Source organism: Hyperolius riggenbachi, chromosome 6 (genome assembly GCF_040937935.1).
Source record: "Hyperolius riggenbachi isolate aHypRig1 chromosome 6, aHypRig1.pri, whole genome shotgun sequence".
NCBI classification, from domain to species: Eukaryota; Metazoa; Chordata; class Amphibia; order Anura; family Hyperoliidae; genus Hyperolius; species Hyperolius riggenbachi.
Genome location: NC_090651.1, coordinates 343203186 through 343229189, shown reverse-complemented (window position 1 = coordinate 343229189; position 26004 = coordinate 343203186). Strand labels below are relative to the sequence as shown.

General features: G+C 45.0%; 1 protein-coding gene across 3 annotated transcripts in view; it reads right to left on the bottom strand.

The window, feature by feature from the left end:
- LOC137521790 (B-cell receptor CD22-like) overlaps nucleotides 1-25640 on the bottom strand; it is a 167750-nt gene extending 142110 nt beyond the window's left edge. For all 3 annotated transcript variants that reach the window (XM_068241524.1, XM_068241525.1, XM_068241526.1), the window contains exons 1-2: nucleotides 25480-25640; nucleotides 6378-6442 (exon numbers count right to left, since the gene is read on the bottom strand). In XM_068241524.1, the coding sequence (XP_068097625.1) occupies nucleotides 6378-6442; nucleotides 25480-25502 (88 nt within the window). In that variant the 5' untranslated portion in view covers nucleotides 25503-25640. The remainder of the gene's footprint in view (nucleotides 1-6377; nucleotides 6443-25479) is intronic.
- Between the last annotated feature and the right edge of the window lie 364 nt (nucleotides 25641-26004).

The following is a 26004-nucleotide window of genomic DNA, read 5'->3' as shown; positions in this document are numbered from 1 at the left end:
CTTTTTTATACCAGCGTCTTGTTTTTCGGGCAACTAAATAGGGTGCTAACCTCTGGTCATTGAAGTCCACCCCTCCCATGTTAGTATTATACTCGTGGACGACAAGGGGTTTTTCAATGACCTCAGTTCGCCGTTGAATTTCAACTGTCGTGTCTGCGTGAATGGTGGACAGGAAGTAAACCTCCCTCTTGTCCTTCCATTTCACCGCGAGCAGGTCGTCAGCACACAAGGCGGCCCTCTGCCCCCGTTGAAGTCTGGTGGTAATGAGCCGTTGGGGGAAGCCCCGGCGACTAGGCCGCACGGTGCCACAGCATCGGATTTTTTCTATTTTTAAGTGCTGAAAGAGGGCCACACTTGTGTAATAATTGTCCACAAAAAGATGGTACCCCTTCTGGAACAAGGGTGACACCAAGTCCCACACAACCTTTCCACTGCTCCCCAGGTAGTCAGGGCATCCGACCGGCTCCAATTTTGAGTCTTTTCCCTCATAGACCCTAAAATAAGATGTATAGCCTGTGGCCCTTTCACAGAGCTTATACAGTTTCACCCCATACCGGGCGCGCTTGTTTGGGATGTACTGTTTGATGCGAAGGCGCCCGGTAAAGCGTATGAGGGACTCGTCTACGCAGATGTCCTGGTCAGGGGTATAAGCATCTGCAAATCTGGATGACAGGTGGTCTATGAGGGGTTGAATTTTGTGGAGCCGGTCAAAAGCAGGGTGGTCACTTCGATGACAGGTTTCGTTGTCATTGAAGTGCAGGAAGCGCAGGATGTTCTCAAATCGTGTCCTGGACATGGCAGCAGAGTACAGGGGAACATGATGTGCTGGGTCCGTAGACCAATAAGACCGCAACACATTCTGCTTTACTAGTCCCGTGTGAAGGAGAAGGCCCAAAAAAATTTTCATTTCGGAAACTTGGACTGGTTTCCACCGAAAAGGCTGGGCAAGGAACTTTTCCGGATTGGCGGTTATATATTGTGTGGCCTTACGGTTGGTCTCTGCCACAATTAAGTCCAAGAGATCCTGGGTGAAGAACAGATAGAAAAAGTCTAGGGCCGATCCTAGATTATCTGTCTCCACCTGGACTCCAGACTGGGCGGTGAAAGGGGGAAGTACGGGTGCGGCGGAATCAGGGGATTGCCAATTTGGGTTTGCCAGCACCTCTGGTAAATTAGGGGTAGTACGGGCCCGTCTTCTTGGTGGCTGCGACTGGGATCTTACTGCACGTGCCACCGAACCAGTTTCAACTTCCATGCTGGTGCTCGCCACTTCACCAGGGTTTACGGAAGTACTGGTGCTAGGTCCAGGAGATGTTGTGCTGCTGGTGCCTGTCCCACCATGAAATCTCAGACCAGCACGAACACCACTCTGCTGCCCTTGAGGCTGATCCTGCGCCACCTGCGGTCCAACAACATGGGGTGTGGTACGCCTGGCTTTAGCCGGGACCTCAACCTCGTCATCACTATCGGTCAGTGAGCCACTGCTCAATTCAGGTTCAAACTCTGACCCGGAAGATTCGTTGAATGAGGCGTCCCAATCGTCCTCATCCGACTGGGCCATGTACCTGAGAACCTCATCATCGGAATACCCCTTTCTTGCCATGGTGGGCTGCTAAATTTAGGGAGTATTTGAGATGTAGAAAGCTGTGGTCACTGAGTTTTGATAAAAAAAATAAATCAAAACTGAGGTTTACAGTGCCACAGCTATTGTACAGTGTTTTTTGCAGTGATCAGAAAAAAAATTCTGTCACTGCGGTGGGGCGGGCTGAACGCAAGTGCAGGCGAGCGATCAGGCCTGATCGGGAAAACACTGCGTTTTTTTTTGTGGATCCTAGTGACCCTAATAGATCTGACTGCGATCAGTAATGATCACTTACAGATACTATATAGTACCAATGTTGATTAGCGACAGTGATGACGCTAATTAGTGACTGTGGTGCAGTGGGCTGAGCACTAACTGACACTTACAAAGGGGCCTAGCTAACTGGCCTAACTGCTAACACTAGTGATACTAAAAAAGTGACAGTTTTCACTGATCACTGTTTTTAGATCACTAGGATAGTGACAGGGGGGTGGTGGTGAGTGGGGAATCAGAGGCAATCAGAAACAATCACAGGACAATCAAAGGCAATCGCAGGCCAATCACAGGGCACTCAATTCACGGGACAATCAAAGCCAATCACGGGACAATCAAAGCCAATCACGGGACAATCAAAGCCAATCACAGGCCAATCAAACCAATCACGGCACAATCAAAGCCAATCGCGGGACAAAGCCGATCATGGGACAATCAAAGCCAATCACGGGACAATCAAAGCCAATCACAGGCCAATCAAAGCCAATCACAGGCCAATCACGGGACAATCACGGGACAATCAAATACAATTACAGCACAATCAAATTGAATGTCAGCACAATGAAATTGAATGTCAGCACAATCAAATGCAATTACAGCACAATCAATTACAATGCACTGGGAAGGTGATTGGGGGGGGGGGGAGGGGGGGGGGGTCTGAGGGCGATCAGAGGGTGTGGGGGGTTGACTAGGTGTCCGCACGGGGCAGACTGGGTCCTGATCTGGTGGGTGGCAGACACAGGGGGTGACGATAGATCAGTGAGGGATTACAGGGGAGAATAGATGTAAACAATGCACTGGGGAGGTTATCAGCAGGGGGGGGGCTGAGGGCAATCTGAGGGTCTGGGTGGGTGATCAGGTGCCCCCAAGGGACAGTTTAGGGTCTGCTCTGATGGGTGGTGGTGACAAGGGGTGATAGGCAGGTGATAAGCAGGTGATAGACAGGTGATCAGTGGGTAAGGCAGCTGTATACAAACATATACAGTATACAGGGGGGTGGTCTGGGGGGTGGTCTGGGGGGGATCTGAGGGTAGGGAGGGTGATCAGGGTACCCTAGGGGGCAGTTAGGGACCTACCCTAGGGGATAGCGTCCCTAGATAGTGACAGGGAGTGATTGATGGGTTTTTAGGTGGGTGGTGGGGTGCTAGCAGTGGTGTGCTGGGGTGGTCAGGGGGGGTTCTGAGGGCTGGGGTGGGCGATCGGGGGGTCTGTGTGGGGCAAAGAGTGTTTTGCTGCACTTATCTATTGGCTGCCTGTCCTCTCTGATGGTCGCACGATGAGTGACCATCAGCGGAGGAGGCAGCCAGTATAATACACTTTGTTACAATAACAAAGTGTATTATACACTCTGATTGGCCAGATCGCGCAAGTTTGAAACCCGCCGGCGCTGCTGATTGGCCGGCGGGTTTCCGAGTAGGGTGGGCGGAGCCTATTGCCGGCGGCGATCGCGTCATTGATGACGCGATCGCCGCACAGCCACCGCTGATGCCGCCCCCGCCGATGGGCGTATTGCGGTCGTTTGGGCCCAGTCTTTGCCGCCACCCATCGGCTGGGGGCGGTCGGCAAGTGGTTAATATTCAGAAAAGTGGGTGGAGCCTACAAAAGCCAATACAAATTCACCTATTGTTTTTCCAGGGGAATATTTCATTGCTTTCCTCCTAGCACTGTTAATAGCACAAGCCTCAAACCTGGTACAGTTGGTCATTGGGTGACTGGGCTTCAAATTCAAAAAAGGGGGTGGGGCCACAAATAGCCAATCAGATTTGTTTCATTTCAATGCAAATTATTGATGCCAAAGACCGCAAAGCCAACAAACTTGGTCATTGAGTAATTGTGTGTTAGGGTTAGAAAAAGTGGGTGCAGCCACCACCAGCCAAATACATACCCGGGCAATGCCAGGTCATCAGTGGGCGGAGACAGATACAAATTTCACTGGGAAAATTTAAACTGCAGCCATTCTTACACTGTTAATGGTAGGGTTCTCAAACTTTGCACAGTTGGTCACTGGGTGACTGTGATTAATATTCAGAAAAGTGGGTGGAGCCTACAAAAGCAAATCAAAATTCACCTGTTGCTTTTCAAGGGTAATATTTAATTGCTGCCATTTTTACACTGTCAATGGTATAAGCCTCAAACCTAGTACAGTTGGTCACTGGGTGAATGGGGTTCGAATTCAGAAAAGGGGGTGGAGCCACAGCCAATCAGATTTGTTTCATTTCAATGCAAATTATTGATGCCAAAGACCGCAAAGCTCACAAGCTAGGTCATTGAGTAATTGTGTGTTAGGGTTAGAAAAAGTGGGCGGAGGCGAAACCAGCCAAATACATACCCGGGCAACCCTGGGCCATCATCAGCTACAATATATATATATATAAAGGCCAGGCATTGATAAAGGCTGGGGACAGCCAAAACCGTTGCCTGTACATAACTTGTATGAAGCTCAGTAAAAGAGCAGTGTGCTGCCACTCCTCGTTTGATTCTTATCTACCACCACTGTGTGTGTGTATATATATATATATATATATATATATATATATATATATATATATATATATATATACATACATACAGGTAGTCCTTGGTTAACGGACGAGATAGGGACTGTAGATTCGTTCTTAACCTGAATCCATACTAAAGTCGTAGCGCTGTACTATCTCTGTCCGCTTTGCCTCCTATGTGCCCCCCTTTGGCTCCAGTGTCCCCCTATGTGCCTCTCTGTCTTCCCCTGTGCCTGATTGTCCCCTTCAGTGCCTTTTTTTCTCCCTCTGTGCTCGTTTGTCCTACCTCTGTGCACCTCTATGTATCCACCTCTGTTTGAACCCTCTCTGTTTGTTCCCCTGTGCCTCCATTTGTACCCTCTGTGCCTATGTACCCCCTCCCCCCGTGCCTCCATTTGTACCCCCCTGTGCCATTTTGTACCATCTGTGCCTCTGTGCCCTCCCTGTGCCTCCGTTTTTACCCCCCTGTTCCTCCGTTTGTACCCCCCAGTGCCTCTTTCCCCTCGCTCTCCCTATGGACTCCAGCCCGAGACCAACGCTGTCTGTCTTCCACTCTCCGCCTTCCAATAGCCGCATACAGCACTGCTAGATCCAGCATCGCACCGCTTCCTGTATGTCATGTGACATACAGGAACCTGTATGTCACATGACATACAGGAAGTGAATGGATGCTGCATCTAGCGGTGCTGTACGCGGCTATTGGGAGCAGGAGGCAGAGAGCGGACAAAAGACAGTGTTGGACTCAGTCCAACACTGCTGGTGCTGCTGCGGGGACATGCGCCGGCACTCGGGGGAAGTTTGAAGCCATTTCTTCAAACTTCCCCCATGCAGAAATGACATCGCGACGGGATCGGGCCATTCGTATAGGCGGGTCGTTTGTATATCGGGCATTCGTAACCTGAGGACTACCTGTATATATATGTATAGGTATGTGTGTGTGACAGCAAGCCTATTGAGCCAATCAAAGTGCGGGGATCACGACATCACGTCCTAGAAAGCAACTGGACCTGACAGGGCAGGATTAATGGAGTGGCCAGTACATACAAAGGAGTATGCGTAAGTTACTAACACACGTTATGCAGCACTACCGCTTTTTAGCGTACACGCTGACATTTTAACTCACACTGCTCAATTTAGGCTACACTGCTTTACCAGCTTAATGAATCAAGCCCTTTGTGCCTTGCATAACGTGCAACAATACAGTCATAATGCTCACTCTGCATGTTAAAACAGACACTTTATTATCATAGCTTCGATTTTGCGTGTTATCCATAAGCACATTGTAGGGGGTAACTCAGACGCCACTGTCGCAGTGACCCACAACTGCACACACTCAAGCAATGGGGGAGGGAGGGTCTATTCTTTTAAGGATCAGGATATTGCTGGTTCCACCTTAAAGAGTCTGAAGCCTTCTAAAAATCATCATTTTCTTAGACATTTATCTTTAGCAATATTAGCAGTGCTAAAATGCTGTATTCTCGCGGCAGAACGATGTCATTAAACCCCCAAATCCGGGGAGAAAATGCGGGGAGCACTTCCTGGTAGAGGCAGAGCTTAGCACTGTAGCTTTGCCTCTACATGCGTCAATTCCCGCAGATCTCCGCCTCCTCCCCGCCCCTCTCAGTCTTCTTTCACTGAAAGGGGCGGGGAGAGGCGGTAATCAGCTGGGATTGAAGCTAATGGAGGTAGAGCTACAGCACAAAGCTCTGCCACCTTGGGCAGCAAAATCCACGACTTGTGTGTGTCGTGGATTTTCCCCCCGGTATTTGGGGGTTTAATGACATTGTTCTGCCGTGGGAATGCGGCGTTTTAGCACTGCTGATATTGCTAAAGATGAATGTTTAAAAAAAAGATTATTTTTAGAAGGCTTCAAACTCTCTTTAAACCAGCTATGCAGTTTTCATATTTCCTGAATGAGATTTTTACACAGATTACATTACTTTTGGGTCAAAAGCAGATTGGATGATAAGGAGTTGGGCCTATCTGCAGAACATTACTGCAGCCATTGCTGCACTTGTACTTACCTTTAAGGCATGATAGCGAGAGTGCAACAGTCCAGATGATCTTCACCTTCATGGTACTCATGAACCTAAAGTGAAAAACAAATAGATTGAATGTAAAACTGCAATGATATGAATATGGTAGATGGACACAACAACCCTGCCGCACTCCTAGTTAAGCCTACCACACACAAATTCCTAAGCAAAAGACAAAGTTTTATGATTGAAACCACACTGGTCCTTTCTATCATCATTAGTGTTCTTCCATATTAACATTTGAAGATAATAAGTTTATCAATTTAAAAGATGCGAATAAAGTATAGAGTTCATTTTTTGGTTTAGACATACATACAGTTGGGTCCATAAATATTTGGACTTAGACAACTTTTTTTTTTAATTTTGGTTCTGTACATTACTGCAATGTATTTTAAATGAAACAAATCAGACACAGTTGAAGTGTAGACTTTCAACTTTAATTCAGTGGGGTGAACAAAATGATTGTGCCAGCATGGAGAGCTCATTTGACCACATGTTGTGTCTGTTCACAACAAAATCTTCCACATGCAAGCACCACACCTCGGCCCGTAGGCAATTCATTTTTTCTCCCAAGTTTTCTCCTAGGTAATATTTTCACCACTTGTCATAAAATGCCTTTTAAACCACCAGAAAGCAAGAAAATACTTAAAATAATTTTGATAGTTCTTTTTCACCAACTTTTGGGTACTTTTTCAACTGCAAAATGCTGGAAATGTAGTTAGTTTAAAGAGACTATGAAAATGATCTCCCAGTAGATAACTCAGCCTTTTATCAGCTTCATTGATAATGACATAATGATGGACTTGCCCACACCTGTCCATGAAATGCCCTTTGAGTCAATTGTCCAATTACCTTTGAGCACCTGAAATAAAGGGATTGTGTTAAAAAAAAGCTTCAGTTGCCTAACAATTTTATGCAATAATTTTGTTCACCCCACTGAATTAAACCCGAAAGTCTGCACTTTAACTGCATGATCTGAGTTTTTAAAATTCATTGTGACTATGTACAGAACCAAAATTAGAAAAAAGTTACCTGTGTCAGAATATTTATGGACTAAACTGTATATTCATAGATCTGTACTGTAACCTCTTTCAGGTGTTGGTACAGTAGAGTCTCGGTTATCCGACATGGATAGGATGATGCCGGATCAGTGTGCTTTCTGGTGGCTCGACGTTAAAAATAGGCCTAGCTAATGCAGTACTATACCCCACTCTATATACATACCAATAAGACACTGGCCTCAATTCACTAAGCTTAACTCCTGTCTTTAATAACTCTTCAGAGCTGTTTTACAGTTATCACAATTATATCACCATGGTGCTAACTGTAAAACAGCTCAGAAGAGTTATTAAAGACAGGAGTTAAGCTTAGTGAATTGAGGCCACTACTGTCTTATATTAATTTTTGCTCTAAAAGATACGCTAGGGCTTATTTTCAGAGGATGTCTTATTTTTGGGCAAACACACTGGTATTTTTCCTATACAAAATGTACATACTGTATGCCATGTGCAACATACACAGAGCTTGTGGTTTGCAGATATTGGCTCTCAATTACAAGAAATTGATTCTGCTGATCATGTGGGTAAGAGTTTATTTCTTGCAGGCAGATAAGCTGTGTGTGTCCTGGGAAGAGGTGAAGTGCTGCTGATGCTTATCACAACAGTTCAGGAGGGCTGGCTCCAACAAAAACACAAATTTCCTGACACATATATAGGACTGTGTAGAACTCACATTATACTGCTGCTCTCCTGTATCCAGGCTTTGTATTCAGCGTGACTTGCTGGTGTCATGTGGGCTGCCTAGCTAGGGCTTATATTCAGGGGATGTCTTACATTTCAAGCATTCTTGAAATTCCTGCTAGGTTTTATTCTCAGGGGAATGTCTTACTTTAGGGGAAACACGCTACTATATACATACCATGCACAGTATTAAATATTAAAATACAGTAATTGAAATTATATTAACCTTCGGGGAGCTGTGAAATCCAGTCTCCAAAGTGACACTGAAGTGAAAATAAACTTATGATATAATGAACCGTATGGGCTTGATTCACAAAAGTGAAAAGCTGCTTATCACGTGCAAACTGCCTTTTCGCGTAAGAGTTTGCGCGCGTAAAGTTTAGTGCGCATAAAGTTTCGTGTGATAAGCATATTTTGCACGTGAAGCAGCTGGTTTTGCACGCTAAGTAGTGCGCGCGCTAAAATAGCACGTGAACAGTAACAGCTTTGCCGTGCAAACTACTTAGCACCGTTGTTTGCACGTGCAAAGCTTTTAGACGTGCTGACTGCGTTAGCACCCTTTAGTGAATCAAGCCCTATGTGTAGTATGGATAATTATTAGAACATTAGTAGCAAAGAAGAGAGTCTCATATTTTTATTTTCAGTTATATAGTTTTTTTTTTGCATCATTCTGTCATATTTGCAATTTTTTAAACCACACTCTGTGTTTTAAACTAGAACAGAGCTAATGCCTCTTTGAACTTTCCTGCATTAAAACATTAACTACCTGCCGACCGCTCCATGCCAATTCTAACCCCAGGACCACTCCATGCCGATTGGCGTGAATGGTTTCCTATGGGGATTGCAGGAGAGTGCACTCGCCGATGCGCGCGCATCTCCGCTTGGATGACGGAGCTCCGCCTTCAGTCTCCCAGCGGCGATCGCCACTCGGAGAATGTTAGACGGCCCATAACTCTGCCAGGGCAGAGATTTCAATTAGGGCAGCACAATGGCGTAGTGGTTAGCGCTCTAGCCTTGCAACGCTGGGTACCCGATTTGAATCCCAGCCAGGTCAACATCTGCAAGGAGTTTCTATGTTCCCTCCGTGTCTGCGTGGGTTTCCTCTGGGTACCCTGGTTTCCTCCCACACTCCCCCCCCAAAAAAAACAAACAAACAGATAAGTTAATTGGCTTCCCCCTAAATTGGCCCTAGACTATGATACATGTCTGCGTGGGTTTCCTCCAGGTACTCTGGTTTCCTCCAACATCCCAAAAACATACTACAGATAAGTTCATTGACTTTCCCCTAAATTGGCCCTAGACTACTATACATACACTACACAATACATACAAAGACAAAAGACTATTAGACATTAGATTGTGAGCCCTCTCTGAGGGACAGTTATGTAACAAGACAATATACTCTGTACAGTGCTGAGGAAGATGTAGTTGCTATATAAATACTTAATAATAATAATAATAATACATACCTAGACATAAGAAAGACTATGGTAGGGATTAGATCGTGAGCCCCTCTGAGGGACAGTGAAGTGCCAAGACAATGGCCTCAATTCACTAAACTTATCTCCTGTCTTTAATAACTCTTCTAGAGTTGTTACCATGGTGATAAGGCATGTAGTATTCAGGAAACATTTTACCTCAGGCAAGCCTAAAGTTAACTCTTCTGTCTTTAAATTAACTCTCCAATCCTTAAAATAACTCCAGAGTTAAAGACAGGCTGTTAATTAGCTGCATGTGAAAATAACTACAGAGGAGGTAAATTAACTACAGAGGAGGTAAATTAACTACAGGAGAGGTAACTTAAGGAATGAAGAGGTAAGATAACTCTCTTACTGTGTGGAGGTAAGTTTTCTCTTGCCTTATTATCTCTAGCATGATCTTAGTGAATTGAGGCCAATATATACTCTGTACAGCACTGCAGAAGATTTTGGCACTTTATTAATACTAAATAATAATAATTACTCGCCACTGAGTAGTCCTGTCTTGTAACGGACAGTTAGGAGCTATGGACCTGACTATCTATCCACTGTAGTGCGGTGAATCTCTGCGCCTGTGCGTATGTGGAAAGCAAGCAGGCTTTTGCATGAGATTGAGGTAAATGTGGTGTCAATCAAACTTACTTAGCAGGATGAGAGTCATTTACAAGCTGTGCAGAGATGTGTAGTTCCTCCTTGCTTCCTGGTACAGAGTGATCACGCTATAACTTGTTCTGCTTCATCTAACTTCTCTTCATGGGATGGAAAATGTTTCTGCCATGACAGGCTGTACCATACAGGATAGGCAAAGCCTGACACCTCATGCGTGCAATGCCAGTCATGAACCACTGAACTGTCTCCACTGTGTGTCCTCCACAGTCATCATCATCATCACTGTCAGCACGTATACACATTTCTGTGTTACTAAACATTATGCTGCAGCTGGAACTATCTCAGGGCTATACTCTAGTTATTATTATTATTGTGAATTTATATAGTGCTGACGTGTACGTAATAATAGGGCGCCTGGAAGTTTGGGCGCCCAGGAAAGCAGATAGTAGAATATCGGGAAATTCACAGATATTCTTCTATTATAGTATAAAGGATTGTAATATATCAGTATTAAATACCAATATTTTACTATAGCTAAACCTAACCCTGCTCTCACACAGAACCCCCCCCCCCCCCACTCAACACCTGAAGGTGGCCACACACCATACAACTTTTTAAATATCTGTTCAATTTAAGAATTGCAATACATTTTTCTGACTGATTGTAACATTTCAAAAATATGACCAATGTACCCCACATATATGTTCAATTTTTCCCCCAATTATGATAAAAATGATTGGACACTCTGACAAAATTGCTTGGGTGTGTATAATAATAAATTGACAATCTAACACACACCATACAATCTTTAGAAAGATTGAAAAAAAATATCTGGCATTCCGGATCGATAAAAATCGAAGAAAATGGAAATCCGATCGGATTTTTCAGTTGAATGAAAAAAAAGCTTTCGATTTTTCTGGAGATCCGATCGTTTTTATCGAATTACCGTAAAATCGGATCATTTTATTGTATCGTGTGTGGCCACCTTAAGACTGACTGCCCTCCCACCAGACACCCTTCCTGATGCCCAACCTCAACTGCCCCTAAAAAAATCACTTGCCAGCAGTAAAACTGTCACCATGTGGTAAATGTCAGAATGCATATCAGGGAAAGAAGATATTTTACAATGGGCAAACACTGACTAAATCATTTACACATAATTATTGTAAAAATGAAGCACTTTTTATTACATTATTTTCACTGGAGTTCCTCTTAAAATGAAGCCCTTCACTACCTAATGTCTAACCCTGCTCTCCCTTTGTAACCCAAAACTCTACCAAGAATTTCTCCTTTACACCTAACCTTCATTCTCCCTCCCTCAGCAAACCCCTTTCTTAACACCTAACCTACCCCACCCCATTGTAACCCCTACAGCCATTGTGCCTATCGTACCTTAGCCCTCCTCCTATCACAATCACCCTGCTAAACGATAAAATATTGTTATAGACAATATAAAATTTCTGCTATTCCCCACGCCCTTTTTTCCAGGCTCCCTTACTTGATGTATGCATTGGGTTTCCAAGGCACCCAAATTTATATTAGAAGCAACTCTATACATGCTTACAAAAACAGAACCCAGGCAATTCAGCTCCATAACTACAATTGGAATTGACATTAGTGAAAATATGGCTGTCATAAGAAAAATCCACCCAAAGTCTCCTGCTATTGTCTGGCGAGCTACCTCCTATGGACCCTGCAAAATGAATCATCCACCTACTGCTTGCTTTAAACTGCAGGTAGGGGTCGTTCTCATATTAGGCAGTGGTCTCATGTGAATGCTTGTGCTGCACCGCTTTCTATTTTTTTTACTGACTACTGACGTCACAGACCCTACTCCACAAATAAACGCATGCTTAGCTGAGCTTCAGGAGTGGATGAATAATAATTGGCTAAAACTTAATGCTGACAAAACTGAGGTTCTTGTTATCGAGGGCCAGGGCTCAACAGCAAAGCAGCCCCAGTCTCAACCAACACCGCTAAGGATAGGGAGCTCAGACCTGAAAAACTCAGACTGTGTGCGCAGCCTGGGAGTACTGATTGATGGGAAATTAAGCTTCAGGAATCAAATCTCAGCTGTTGTGAAACATTCCTTCTTTCACCTAAAGAATATTGCAAAGATTAAACACCTAATTCCTTCAGAGGATCTTCCAACCCTAGTTCATGCCTTCGTCACATCAAGGTTAGACTACTGCAACGTCCTCTACACAGGCCTGCATAAGAAAGACTTACGCTGCCTGCAATTAGTACAGAATGCCGCCGCAAGGCTGTTAACGAGCCAACCCCGCCATTGCCACATAACACCAACCCTGAGCTCACTCCACTGGCTACCGATAAAATGGAGAATTCTGTTTAAGATTGGCTTACTGACATTCAAATCCTTGCACAATCTGGGCCCTGGATACCTGAAGGACTTGTTGCAACTACATCATACCCCCCACAATCTTAGATCAAAAGGACGTAACACCTTGGTCACCCCCAGAGTCCACCTCAAAACCTTTGGAGACAGAGCCTTTTGTCATGCTGCCCCTACACTTTGAAACTCCCTGCCACACCCAATCAGGACAGCTGCATCCCTGGAAGCATTTAAGTCTAAACTGAAAACCTACCTCTTCAGTCTGGCATTCATGAACATCTGACTATCTCCTCTGTAACACAACCCAGCCTGCAACCCTGTATTAATCTGAGACACAGCTATGCGCTTTGAGTCCTATGGGAGAAAAGCGCTTTACAAATGTTATTGTATTGTATTGTATTGTATGCATGCAATAACTATTAGCATCTTATAAATCCTCTCTATGGCTGAATACATAACACATCCTCCTCCTGTGGGTGATGCAAACTAAGCATCAGTCAGACTTTCAGTTGTAAATGCTACAATGCACAGTGGTGAGACAATGCCGTGTTGGCTGCATTTCTAAAATGAATATACAGTACAAGTATATTTACAGAGCACTAAGGAAGCCAGGTAAATTGCCTAGAGGCCCATACAGCAACATCCTGCTCCTAATGCTCCAACCATTATTATTTATTTATTATTATTGATTTATAAAGCGCCAACATATTCCGTGGCAGCGTACAGAGCAAGAAACAAACATGGGGTAAATAATAATACGAACCATGACATACACATTATCAATATAATACAGAATTGGTAGACAGAGTCATTACATTGACAAATGTAACATAATGAACAAAATGTATAGCAAATCCAAGAAACAAAGAGTGCCCTGCCCTTTTGCGCTTACCATCAACAGGAATAGAGAGGAAACAAGAGGTGGGGTGTATACAATATATGTAGACCTTCAAATAGTGTGTTTTTAGGTTATATTTAAGTAAGCACATATTGGCCAGGGGTTGAAGGGAAATGGCCTAATGTAGAGCATATGCTTGTCTGAAAAATAGTTTTTGAGGGATCGCTTAAAGGACCACTGTGGCAAAAATCTTAAAATTTAAATTATATGTTAACATATACAGATAAAAAGTATGTTTCTTCCAGAGTAAAATGAGCCATAAATTTCTCATATGTTGCTGTCACTTACAGCAGGTAGTGGGAATCTGAAAGAACTGAAAGGTTTTGGACTAACCCATGTCCTCATGAGGGTTTCTCAGGGTTTTCTTTATTTTCAAAAGCAAGGCTGGCCAGCATCTTTATATAAATCTATTTCAGGCAGTGTCTTTATAAAGAATAAAGGCCATGCTGAGAATCCCGTATGAAGAGATGGGCTAGCCCAAAACCTGTCGGTAATGTCAGATTTCTACTACCTACTGTAAGTGACAGCAACATCGGAGAAAAGTAATTTATGGCTCATTTTACTCTGGAAGAATCATATTTTTTATTTGTATGTGTTTACATATATTTTAAATTTTAAGATTTTCGCGACAGTGGTCTTTTAAAGATTTCAAAGGTTGGACAGTTATTGATGTGTTTTGGAGGAGGAGACTTGAGTCTTGAGAGAAATCTTGTATACGTAAATGCCAGGAGGTGATTCTTGAGGAGGATTGAAGAAGGTTGTGTTCAGAGTAGAGATTGTGGTTGAGTTGGTATCTGGAAACTAGTGAGGAGATGTAAAGGGGAGAAAGATTGTTGAGAGCTTCATTTGTTAGTTAAGAGTTTGAACTGGATCCTCTGGTTAACTGGCATCCAATGGAGAGCTTGACAGAGAGGAGCAGCAGAGAAGGAATAAGAAGAAAGATGAACGAGTGCGTACAGATTGGAGCAGTGCCAGTCTGTTACTTGGTAGTCTACAATGTAGTATGTTATAATAGGTCAGACAAAATATTATAAGAGCATGCACTAAATGTCAGGAACCGGCCCCCATGGCACGCCTGCAGAGATGGTTCCCAACTGGGGGTTTGACCAGATCGCAAGGGGAAGCAGCCTTATTCAAGCTAACACAAGGCTGTCACCTGTCAAAAACACTTCTCACTGCCACCACTTGCTGCTGCTAGACACTTCAACCAGTCCCACTCTGCTGTCGAGTGGTCTGCACTCAGTCCAGCGTTTTCGTATTTGGGTCAGCTTTGCGCTTTAGGCCTAAATACAAGAACGCCACACACACAATCACACAGTAGCAAGGCACAATCAAGCACTGAACTTGTTACGCAAATTACACTGCAGTCTCTCCAAGACTATGAGCTGTTAGTACATCAGAAGTCAGGCTTAAACTCCTTGCCGGTCTAAAAAATCCGGCAAGGAGGCAGCGTGGAACTTTTTTTTTATTTTTTATTTTTTTAAATCATGTAGCGAGCCCAGGGCTCACTACATGATAGCCGCTGAGCGGCGGCATCTCCTGAGCCCCTCCGATCGCCTTCGGCGATCAGAGTATGCAGGAAATCCCGCTGAGGACAGGATTTCCTGCAGGGCTTCCCCGGTCGCCATGGCGACGGGGCGGGATGACGTCACAGACGTCGGGACGTCACAGGGAATCCCGGGCCACCCCTCAGCGCTGCCTGGCCCTGATTGGCCAGGCTGCGCAAGGGGTCTGGAGGGGGGGGGGGGGGGCGGCGCGACGTTGCAGATAGCGGCGGATCGGCGGCGAGCGGTGGCGATCAGGTGTTACAAGCAGCTAGCAAAGTGCATGCTATGCAAATCGGCCCAGCGGGCCCTGAGAAATCCTCCTGCGCAGGTTACCCCCAGCTGAGCTTGGGATAACCGGCAAGGAGGTTAATAAATAAATATTTAATATTCTAAAAAGTGGAACAGTGCAGTCAGAAATATATACGAAAAGATTTACAAAAGCAAAGTAAAAATTACAAAGACACACAACAAGACAGTTTGCTCATAAACAAAATAAAAATGGGAATAAAACGTTACCAGCATGAAGGTTTGAATGTTGTTTGCGGGAGCACACAGTCGCTGGTCAGAAACCAGGATAGTCCTAGCATCTTTGCTATCTCCAAGGAACTACAACTCTAAATATTCCTAGCTGATGTTTAATAGTAAGATTTGTGTCCCGGGGCCACTCAAATGTCCAGATCCAGTAATAATCCAATTTCCTCAGGAGTGACAGCACATCCTTGCTTGCTATGATATGCAAATTCCAAAGGTTCCTGTTTTAGCTTTCAACTGTCCAGACTCAGACAGTCTGATTGTATATTGGCTGTTTACATATACACAGAGTTCAAATACATCAGACCACAAATGGCTGCTTCTTAGCAGGCTTTAGTGTCCAGAGGAAGCAGAATGCAAATGTACTTTACACTGCCATACAGACAATGACATTAGCAGCTTCCTTCATCCAGGTGACAATTATACCCCCAAAGCCAGCTGCCAGACTGGCCTCTTAACATACATACACATCTGAAATTGTACACAGCAGATAGAAAAATATGGCTTCTGTATTATATGCAATATCACAACTGGCTGCTATATTATGACACTAACATTTTAGTTGCGTCCTGAGTGAGTAAAGGACGGATGTAAGGTATGTTTTTGAGCTGGAGATGGCAGGAACTGGTTAGGGAGTGAAAGTGAGGAATAAATGAATGAGAGGAATCAAATAATATCCCAAAGTAACATGCTTTGCGAATTGAGGTTATGCTGGTGTAATTAACATTTAAACATCTATAGTTATATCAGGCAGAGAAATGGGCAGAAACAGTGGAAACTATTACGCCACCCCCCCCCCCCCAAAAAAAAAAAATTGATGGAAGAGCTTAATATCGCCCTCCCTGGCCACACCTCAGAACAGAAAGTAATGCTGGGAATACACGGTTCGTTTTTAAGCTAAGATGGTTCAATAGATAATTTCCGACACGTCCGATCTCGCTTTCGATTCTTTAGCCGCTCATTTTCTGATAGAAGTGAAAGGAAAAAGATAAGAAAAACGAGAGGAAGATAAGAATCGAGAATCGAGCGGCAAAAACTATTGAGAGCAGAAACGCACGGCAGAAACGAACCATGTAATCCCAGCATAAGATAATGGAATCTCTGGGCTCTCCGTGAGCACTGACCTCTGGGCACACACCAGATTTGGTAACTTCCCCAGCAAGTGTTAAGACAATATTTGTTACATGATACAAGATTTCTGGTTTGGCTCTTATTGTATGTTTAGACTAATCTCACTGCCGTCCATGCTTCCTTTTCATAACTAGCAATCTGTGGGTTAGGGGTGAGCAACATGGGATTTATTTGTACAGGAAATCAACAGCTGCAAGTGGCTTACTTAAAAAGCTCTGCCAATTCCATCTTTTCATGGCTCCGCAGTTTAGGTACTCTTCAACTCTCCGAGCTCAGAACTTTAAAATGGTCCTCTGATCAGCAACTGGGTACATTGGAATTAGGTACACTAGGTTATGCTTCTAAAAAAAAGGTATTATCCCATCTGCCAAGTGTAACTGCTTTAATCCCCAGGAAAAAAACACTGTCATCAGCTGATCAGATAACAGCCGATTCGCTGGCAGCTGCTATTAGAGGCCGGGACTTGGGAGAAAACCTCATCAGAACAGCTGGTATTAGGGAAGAGGGAAACCGAGAGCCCAATATAGTGTAGTAAGTACTGCAAAAATGGATATATGTAAAGAGTACAATATATATACTCACAAGACAGGGTTACCTCCAGGCAACCACTGTATAGGCAGGTGAGGAGATTATCCTGTCCCCACTCAGGAATAAGAAGTCGCTCTCTGTAGACAGGAAAAAAGGGGTATCCCCCTCCACCAAGGGTGGATAATTAATATTATGTAGAAAGAACAGAGGCGCCAGCAGGATAAAATCAGGTAATAAAATGTTTAAAAGTGCTTTGGAGGCAGCGGTGGACTTACCTCCTGTAAGCAGACACTATAAACTGTCAGTTCAAATCTAAATACATTTTATTGGCATACTCCAAGGGGGTTGCAACGCGTTTCACAGGTGTAAACCTGCTTCCTCAGGCAATATAACATAGGAGCATACAACAATAAAAGGTCCGGGTAACACCTGGCGCCTCACTGAGACGCCAGGTGTTACCCGGACCTTTTACTGTTGTATGCTCCTATGTTATATTGCCTGAGGAAGCAGGTTTACACCTGTGAAACGCGTTGCAACCCCCTTGGAGTATGCCAATAAAATTTATTTAGATTTGAACTGACAGTTTATAGTGTCTGCCTACAGGAGGTAAGTCCACTGCTGCCTCCAAAGCACTTTTAAACATTTTATTACCTGATTTTATCCTGCTGGCGCCTCTGTTCTTTCTACATAATAGCTGGTATTAGGGCTCATACACATGCCCAACGCATGTTACCTGTCGAGGATCAAGGCCTGATCCCCTTGGGTGACATAGCTGAGCCCTGATATACACACATGTCAGCTGTGTATCTGACAATGTGCCGCGTTGCTATGTGGGGAGCGACGGAGAGACAATGAGAAGTGCATATGTGACGTTACGCAGCATGCGTGGGAGCAGCGCCAACAATGGGATCGGCTGGGGTTGGGTAGATCCGTCCGGCAGATCGCTTGCGGGTTGGGCGTCGAGGGTTGTTGTGTGCCGTACACACGCCTGATTGTCGGCTGAGGTGGTCGTTATCACCCTCCTCAGCAGACTTGAGTCAGGAGTGTGTGCCATACTAGGCATTGGAGAGGGGAGGTAAGTGTACCAAAAAAGCCTACCATTTCATTTTCTGCATGGTTCCAAAACCAGCACTATTATGATAACCAACCAACATTAACCATTTAAGGACCGCGCTAATTGAAATCTACGTCATGTTTTGGTGGGCTCCTGGCTGGCCCGACGTAGATTTAAATTAGCCGCCGCTGCGCGCATCCGCTGTTTCCACCGCTCCCCGCCAATCGCGCCGCTCAAACCCGACGAGTCTCGCCGCATCTCACAGGCTCTGCCTGTCTCTATGACGGCAGAGCCCTGTGAGCCGCCGGTCAGGAGCCATTTCATTGGCTCCTGGCCGTGTCTATCAATGTAAGCCGCTCCCATTGGCTTACATTGATAGACATGATCAGGAGCCAATGAAACCGGCTCCTGAGAGGCTCACCTGGCTCTGCAGTCATAGAGACACAGAGTCTATGTCCTGGGGGTCCCGGTGAGTGGCGTTAACAGATCAACTAATCAATGTTATAGTTGTTATCTGACAGTCAGGGCTGGTTCCAGTAACAATGGGGCCCCCAGCAGACACCCTTCCCCAACCGAAAAGTGCCATTAGGGGCCTTTTGTTGCAGCTAAATTTCTCCCAGGGCCCCTGAGCTTACTGCTATCAGTTTGTAGTTCCACGCACTCACTGTCTTCCTCCTCACAGGGGCGCCTCTCCTCTATGCCCCAGCACATGTTATTGCATAATAACATGTTACCAGTCACAACGCAGAATGAAGACTGGAGAGCACGGAGCCCGGACTGGTGAGACACTACTCTGCCGGAGACTATGCAGGAGCCCCACAGAGCAACAGTAAAGTTGGGGGGAGATACATTGGGGGCCCCTAAGGGCTCTTGGGCCATGGGGCAATTAGCCCCCTTTGCCTCTACGGTAGCTCCGGCCCTGCTCACAGTATCTTAAAGTGAACCTTACGTGGGGGGAAAGAAGTTCAGTTTTACTTACCTGGGGCTTCTTCCAGCCCCCGGTAGCCTTGCAGGTCCCTCGGTTTTCACATGTACCTCTCTTTTGTGCCTTGATTGCGCTCCCATGGCGCAGAACACTCGAGGCAATGGGAGCACAATCAAGGTTGTTTGTGGATGTGCATGCGCAGTAGCCCATGGCTGGTCCAGTCTATGAGCGTTCAGAAGGGACAGCGCCAGAACAGACAGGGAGATGGGAGGATACCTTTATCAGTTTGAACAACCACCTGGGTGTTTAACCCTTAAGATTCCTGACAGTTTTGGCATTTCAGCAGTCAATATAATTACAGCAATAACTTTTTGCCATCAATTGGATACATATATTGTTTTTGTTTTTTACAATCTAGGTTTTCTTTGGGTAATATTTTTTTTCCAATAATTTCTTTTAACCTCCCTGGCATTATGATTATTTCTGGATTTAGAGTCTATAAGCTTTCACACTCTAAAAACAAGAAAAAAAAACATACCACAGAGAGATCTGCAGCAGCTCCTGCATATAACTCACTCAGGCTCGGGATTACTGCTCTGAGCTGCGGATTTCCGTCCCGAGCCTGACACAGGATTACCGCTAAGGAGGTTAATTTTACAGGAGAAAAATTAAGCGTCAATGCAGAAAATACAATTTTTTTTTCATTTTTCACCCTAATTTTCACATGACAAGAGCCACAATTAAAAAGCAACTCAAAATATATTATTTGGCTCATCCCGATTAGCATGTAGTATACTATTATTGCCAGTCTGTGCAGGGGTGTAACTAAACTTAATAGTGCCTCCCTGCAAAAATGATAGCATGGGGCTCCCTTTGTCCCTGAACCCCATGGGATCGGGAGCCAGTGAATGGCAGCAGAGTGTTCTGATGTGAAGCAGCCTCTGGAAGCAGGAATAAATTACACACACTCCTGCACATGGTTTTAGTGACTGAATGAGGAGGTTTCTTTGCTAATTGGCTGCACTTGCGGTTGTGGAGAAGGAGGTGGAGAGACCCCGAGCCTGTGGGCCCCCTGTGTTGGCAGGGGTTGCAGGGGTGTTTGCTACGCCCATGGGTCTGTGCTTCTGTATGTGAACGCAATGGCACACAGTTTGCAGACCCCAATGCTGTACAGATACAGTGCTAGGTAACAGCATAACGATGCATCTATACAGCATTGGGCCCTGAACCATCACCCTAGCGATCACATCCGAATGCTACGGGGGCATCCATTAAAGGTGTCAATAATTCTTACAGAGGAACTCCAGTAAAAATAATGTAATAAAACAAAGTGCTTCATTTTTACAATAATTATGTATAAATGATTTAGTGTTTGCCCATTGTAAAAGCTTTCCTCTCCCTGATTTAAATTCTTACATTTATCACATGGTGACATTTTTACTGCTGACAGGTGATGTCACTGGAAGTAGGTGCTGCTTGCTTTTTTGGCAGTTGGAAACAGCTGTAAACAGCTTTTTCACCACAATATCAGCCATACAGCGCCCCCTGATGATCCGTTTGTGAAATGGAATAGATTTCTCATGGGAAAGGGGGTATCAGCAACTGATTGGGATGAAGTTCAATTTTTGGTCACGGTTTCTCTTTATGGCCAAGTATAGGTGCCATAAGGGGTTAGTTAGGTAAGGGTTAAAAAATTAACCACAGCGGGTAAAACACTTTATCATTTCATGTGACAATTTAATATTTTTTTTTTTTTTACTTTCAATGAATGACTGCTGCTATAGAGCAGCCATTCACTTTTGAACTGTTGCATGCAAGTGCATGCAGGTGCATGAGCGGGAATGACGGGGGCATACAAGCGGTCAGCGGCAGTATTAAGTGCAGGGCGTGACTTTTACGTCCTGGAATCTTTAGGAGGATAAATTAGGATGTGAGAGTAACGTCCAAGAACATTAACTGGTTAAGCTCATAATGGGGGTGATGCATCAATAATTTAAAGAGTAACTGTCAGGCTGCAAAAGCTAATTTAAACCTCTATTCTCCTGTGTTAAACAGTTTAGAAGGAAGCCAAAAAGGCAATACTGAAGTTAAAAATCTCTCTTACTTTGATTTTTGCTGAACAGCAAGGCTCGTTATTCCCAAGCTCCTAAGGAGGCCGGCAGGACGCATAACAGATACTGCAAAGCAATCTGGGGCTGCTTCTTCTCCCCACTGCACTACCTTGGTCCTCCCCTTCATTTCCCTATCCTGCCCTAAGGCTGCTTTCACAGTGAGAAGTTACAGGCTCATGTTACAGCAGCTTGTAACTTGTAGCCCAGCTAAAATCAATGTGCTGTTCACAGGGCACATGTTCCGTTAGAGAATACTGCATGAGTCCGTTGTTCCTAGCCACATGGCTAATTAATATTCACTGCACAGTAGTGTTGTCCAGATCATGAACCATTAGGATCTTTGATCCTGATCGTTTTTGTGAGTCGAATCATCAGGAAGCAAGGTAAGGGAGGATATTACATCACAATTGGCTTCATAGGAGACAGACAAACATGGAACCTGCCATGAGCTGTCAGGAGCATCATTCTCTGCAAATGCTATATAAAAATTCTGTGAAATCCAAACGTGGACAGTGAAATGCATATGTAATGTAAGTACAGCCAATATTTAGCTACTGATATATGTGTTTTTTTTCTCTGAGACCTTATACCTAACAGCTCCTCTTTAAAGGTTGGCTAAAGTCAGTACTGCAAGTATACCACATAACTAAACAGAGTCTTATTTTGAGACATTTTGGAAGAGCTTAAGTACTGTATACAGTATGTGCACTAGCTGCCATATCAAAGGCTACCTGAACTGACATGTGACATGATGAGATAAACACGTGAACGTACAGTCTCATAAACCAAGGCTGTGTTTCTTTTTCTCACTGTAAGGGTTAAGAATTCAGGCATGAAAGTGACAGTTTTCCTCCAGTCAGACCAGTCTGTGGTAGCTCTCACTGTTAACTAATTACAAGCCATAACACTCTTGATTTGCAGACAACTACTTTTGAGTGCATGGAATAGATAAAAAAGGTCAATAGATCATAGATTGTGGCTCTGGGACACTAAAAGACTGTGTCATTCAGCTGAGACAATATAAGCATTAAACCCACCTTTTTTTTAGCTTTGAAACAAAATAAAATTGTAATTCTAAACAAAAGTCATATTTAGCAGTGGGAGGATAGATACCATTGTTTATCTCATCCGTTTATTTTCATAAAATGATTTGAGTGTATTCAATCTGGACTGGATTGTAACAAAGATCTGATCCTGCTACCTTGCAGCAGTGCAGTTTCTAGGTTAAAATGCACCCAGGGCGAGGGTGTAAAAATTGCGCCCCCCCCCCGAGCAAGGTATGGGTGCCCGCAGTATAGGTTAGCCAGGTCTAGTTGCACTTAGTATAGGTCCCCCCAGTATAGGTAGCCAAGAATAGGTACCCCAGTATAGGTAGCCAGGCATAGGTGAGCCAGTATAGTTGCCCCGCTATAGGTTAGCCAGGTAGGTGCCTCCAGTATAGGTAGCCAGTATAGTTGCCCCCAGTATAGGTTAGATAGGCAGGCGCCCCCGGTATAAGTTAGATAGGTAGGTGCCCCAGTACAGGTTAGCTAGGTGGGTGCCTCTAATATAGGTAGCCAGAATAGTTGCCCCCAGCATAGGTTAGATAGGTAGGTGCCCCCAGTATAGGTTATTTAGGTAGGTGCCTGCAATATAGGTAGCCAGTATAGTTGCCACCTGTATAGGCTAGCTAGGTAGGTGCCCCCAATACAGGTTAGATAAGTGCCCCCAGTATAGGTTAGAAAGGTAGCTGCCCCCCAGTGTAGGTTAGATAGGTAGCTGCCCCCCAGTGTAGGTTAGTTGGTAGCTGCCACCCAGTGTAGGTTAGATTAGGTAGGTGCCCCCCAGTGTAGGTTAGATAGGTAGCTGCCCCCCAGCATAGGTTAGAGTAGGTAGCTGCCCCCCAGTATAGGTTAGATAGGTAGCTGCCCCCCAGTGTAGGTTAGATAGGTAGCTGCCCACCAGTGTAGTTTAGATAGGTAGCTGCCCCCCAGTGTAGGTTAGATAGGTAGCTGCCCCCCAGTGTAGGTTAGATTAGGTAGGTGCCCCCCAGTGTAGGTTAGATTAGGTAGGTGCCCCTCAGTGTAGGTTAGATTAGGTAGGTGCCCCCCAGTGCAGGTTAGATAGGTAGCTGCCCCCTAGCGTAAGTTAGATTAGGTAGGCGCCCCCCAGCGTAGGTTAGATTAGGTAGGTGCCCCCCAGTATAGGTTAGATAGGTAGCTGCCCCCCAGCGTAGGTTAGATTAGGTAGCTGCCCCCCAGTGTAGGTTAGATAGGTAGCTGCCCCCCAGTGTAGGTTAGATTAGGTAGGTGCCCCCCAGTGTAGGTTAGATTAGGTAGGTGCCCCTCAGTATAGGTTAGATTAGGTAGGTGCCCCTCAGTATAGGTTAGATTGGTAGCTGTCCCCCAGTATAGGTTAGATAGGTAGCTGCCCCCCAGTATAGGTTAGATTAGGTAGGTGCCCCCCAGTGTAGGTTAGATTAGGTAGGTGCCCCCCAGTGTAGGTTAGATTGGGTAGGTGCCCCTCAGTATAGGTTAGATTAGGTAGGTGCCCCTCAGTATAGGTTAGATAGGTAGCTGCCCCCCAGCGTAGGTTAGATTAGGTAGGTGCCCCCCAGTATAGGTTCGATAGGTAGCTGCTCCCCTATAATGGAGGGGGGAGCTGGAGCCGCGGGGAGGGCAGCCCGACCTCTCCTTCTCTCTCCTCTCCCGGGCCGCCCTCCTGCTCCCCCCTCCAGACTGCAGAGTAATGGGCAGGGAGCGCTGTATACAACATACCTCCCTGCATTCCAAGCGATGCTCTCTCGTTGCCGGTCTCTTCCTCTCTGCCTATACGATGATACACCCACTGCTTCCTGTTTCCGGAGAGGGCGGCCCGGGAGAGGAGAGGAAGGGAGAGGTCGGGCTGCCCTCCCCGCGGCTCCGGCTCCCCCCTCCATTATAGCGCCCCCTCCCAACAGCGCCCCAGGCGGCGGTACGCCCCGCACGGCCGAAGAAGCGGGCCTGCCTTGCAGTTATTGTTCTGTTCAAAACAGTGCAAACATATGGCAAACATAATATATTTAATTAACATTGCTGATGAAAATGTAATAATTTTGCTTCCCATCGATGAACTGTTCAAACAGTCTAGAAACAAAATTACACAAAGACTTACAATCAATTGGTGTATAGTTATTTATAAACTAACCAAGAAAAAATATAGTACTTATTTGATACTACTACTTCTGCTACTTATAAGGTATAATAACCTTCAAAAACCATACTAACCAATCAAACATTTAAGGTAGCCTTGAATCTAGCAGTGATGGGCAGATTCGACCAAGAGACAAATCTCTCTCTTATCGAATCTGATGATAAGAGAGAGAACTGTCAGCTGCCCATACACCACAGGCTGATTCCCAATCAATCTTTTCATGCTGAAATCGATCCCGAATCAGCCCTGTGCCCCCCTAATGTAATGTCCCCCCAGTGCCAAAGTGTATACATTACCTCTCCGCGGCCTCCGCTTGTCCCCCGCAGGCTTCCGGGATTCCTCCACCGCATACACACACGCCCCACGTGGTTTCCTAGAAAGGGAAATCACTTGACAGCCTGACAGGAAACATGACAGGCAGCCTATTGGGCCAATCAAAGTGCGGTGACGGTGATAATGTCCATTAAAGTGATTGGACCTGCAGGGGCTCAGCACAGGACGAGTGGAGCTCTCGTCATTATCAATTAGCAGGCATAAGATTGTAGCGCTCACTATGCTACTCTGATAAGGCGTGTTAACTCTGATAAGGCATGCTATTTGTCTTAGTGAATCAAGCGTCAGAGGACCAGAGCGGCGAGGCGGTGGATAGTTTCGTCGATCATCGGGAAATTGCACACCGCACCAGACTAACCAACTTCCGTCCGACATCTTGCAGCATGCGCTATCGACAATGTGACCAATTTCCATCCCAAAATTGGTCACTTTGGCAGTCGGGCATGCACTTGGTGGCACAGATTTTCATCCAATTCGATTATAATAATTGAATTGGATGGTCGATCGGTCGCCAAGTCGTCTGATGTATGGCCACCTTAACTCATATTGCTCAGAATGTTCTGCTAAAGAATGATGGAATCTAATGCAGGTGCTACAGGTGATCACATTGTCACTCGCATCTCAAAGACTTTATATGATAAGCTCCTACGTGTCCCAGATAACAACAGACTAGGCTAATTACCTGATCTCCTGCAGTCCTGGCATCTTCTTCTTATTGGTCCTTTCTCATAAGTGGTGAGTGATGCATCTTTTCAAGTAGAAGTCAGACAATAAACCTTTGTGTTCTACTGTTTCTTTAGAGTTAAGATGAAGAACAGAAGCCAAAGAGCCCTCCCTTCTGGGGCTTCCTGTCTTTGCTTCTCCAGAAAACAAGTGAAGAGTGAAACTGAAAATTTATAGCTGAATATTTACAGACAGACACGTCGCTCTGTCAGTGCTGTGGTATTTATGCGCAGCTCCCAACTGTCCCTTTTTCAGAGGGAACTAAATCCCCTCTGTCCTTCTTTCTTCCACATTTGTCCCTCTTTCAGGACTTATGTACAGATCTATATAAACATATAGGATGCAGCAGTTTAGGTAGGGCTATGATGTTAATCAGCATTTTGTCATAAAAAAAAAAAAAAGATTTTTAAGAGACTTCAGTGTCTCTTTAACCTCCTGAGCGATAATCCCGAGCTGAGCTCGGGGTATATTGCGCAGGAGGATT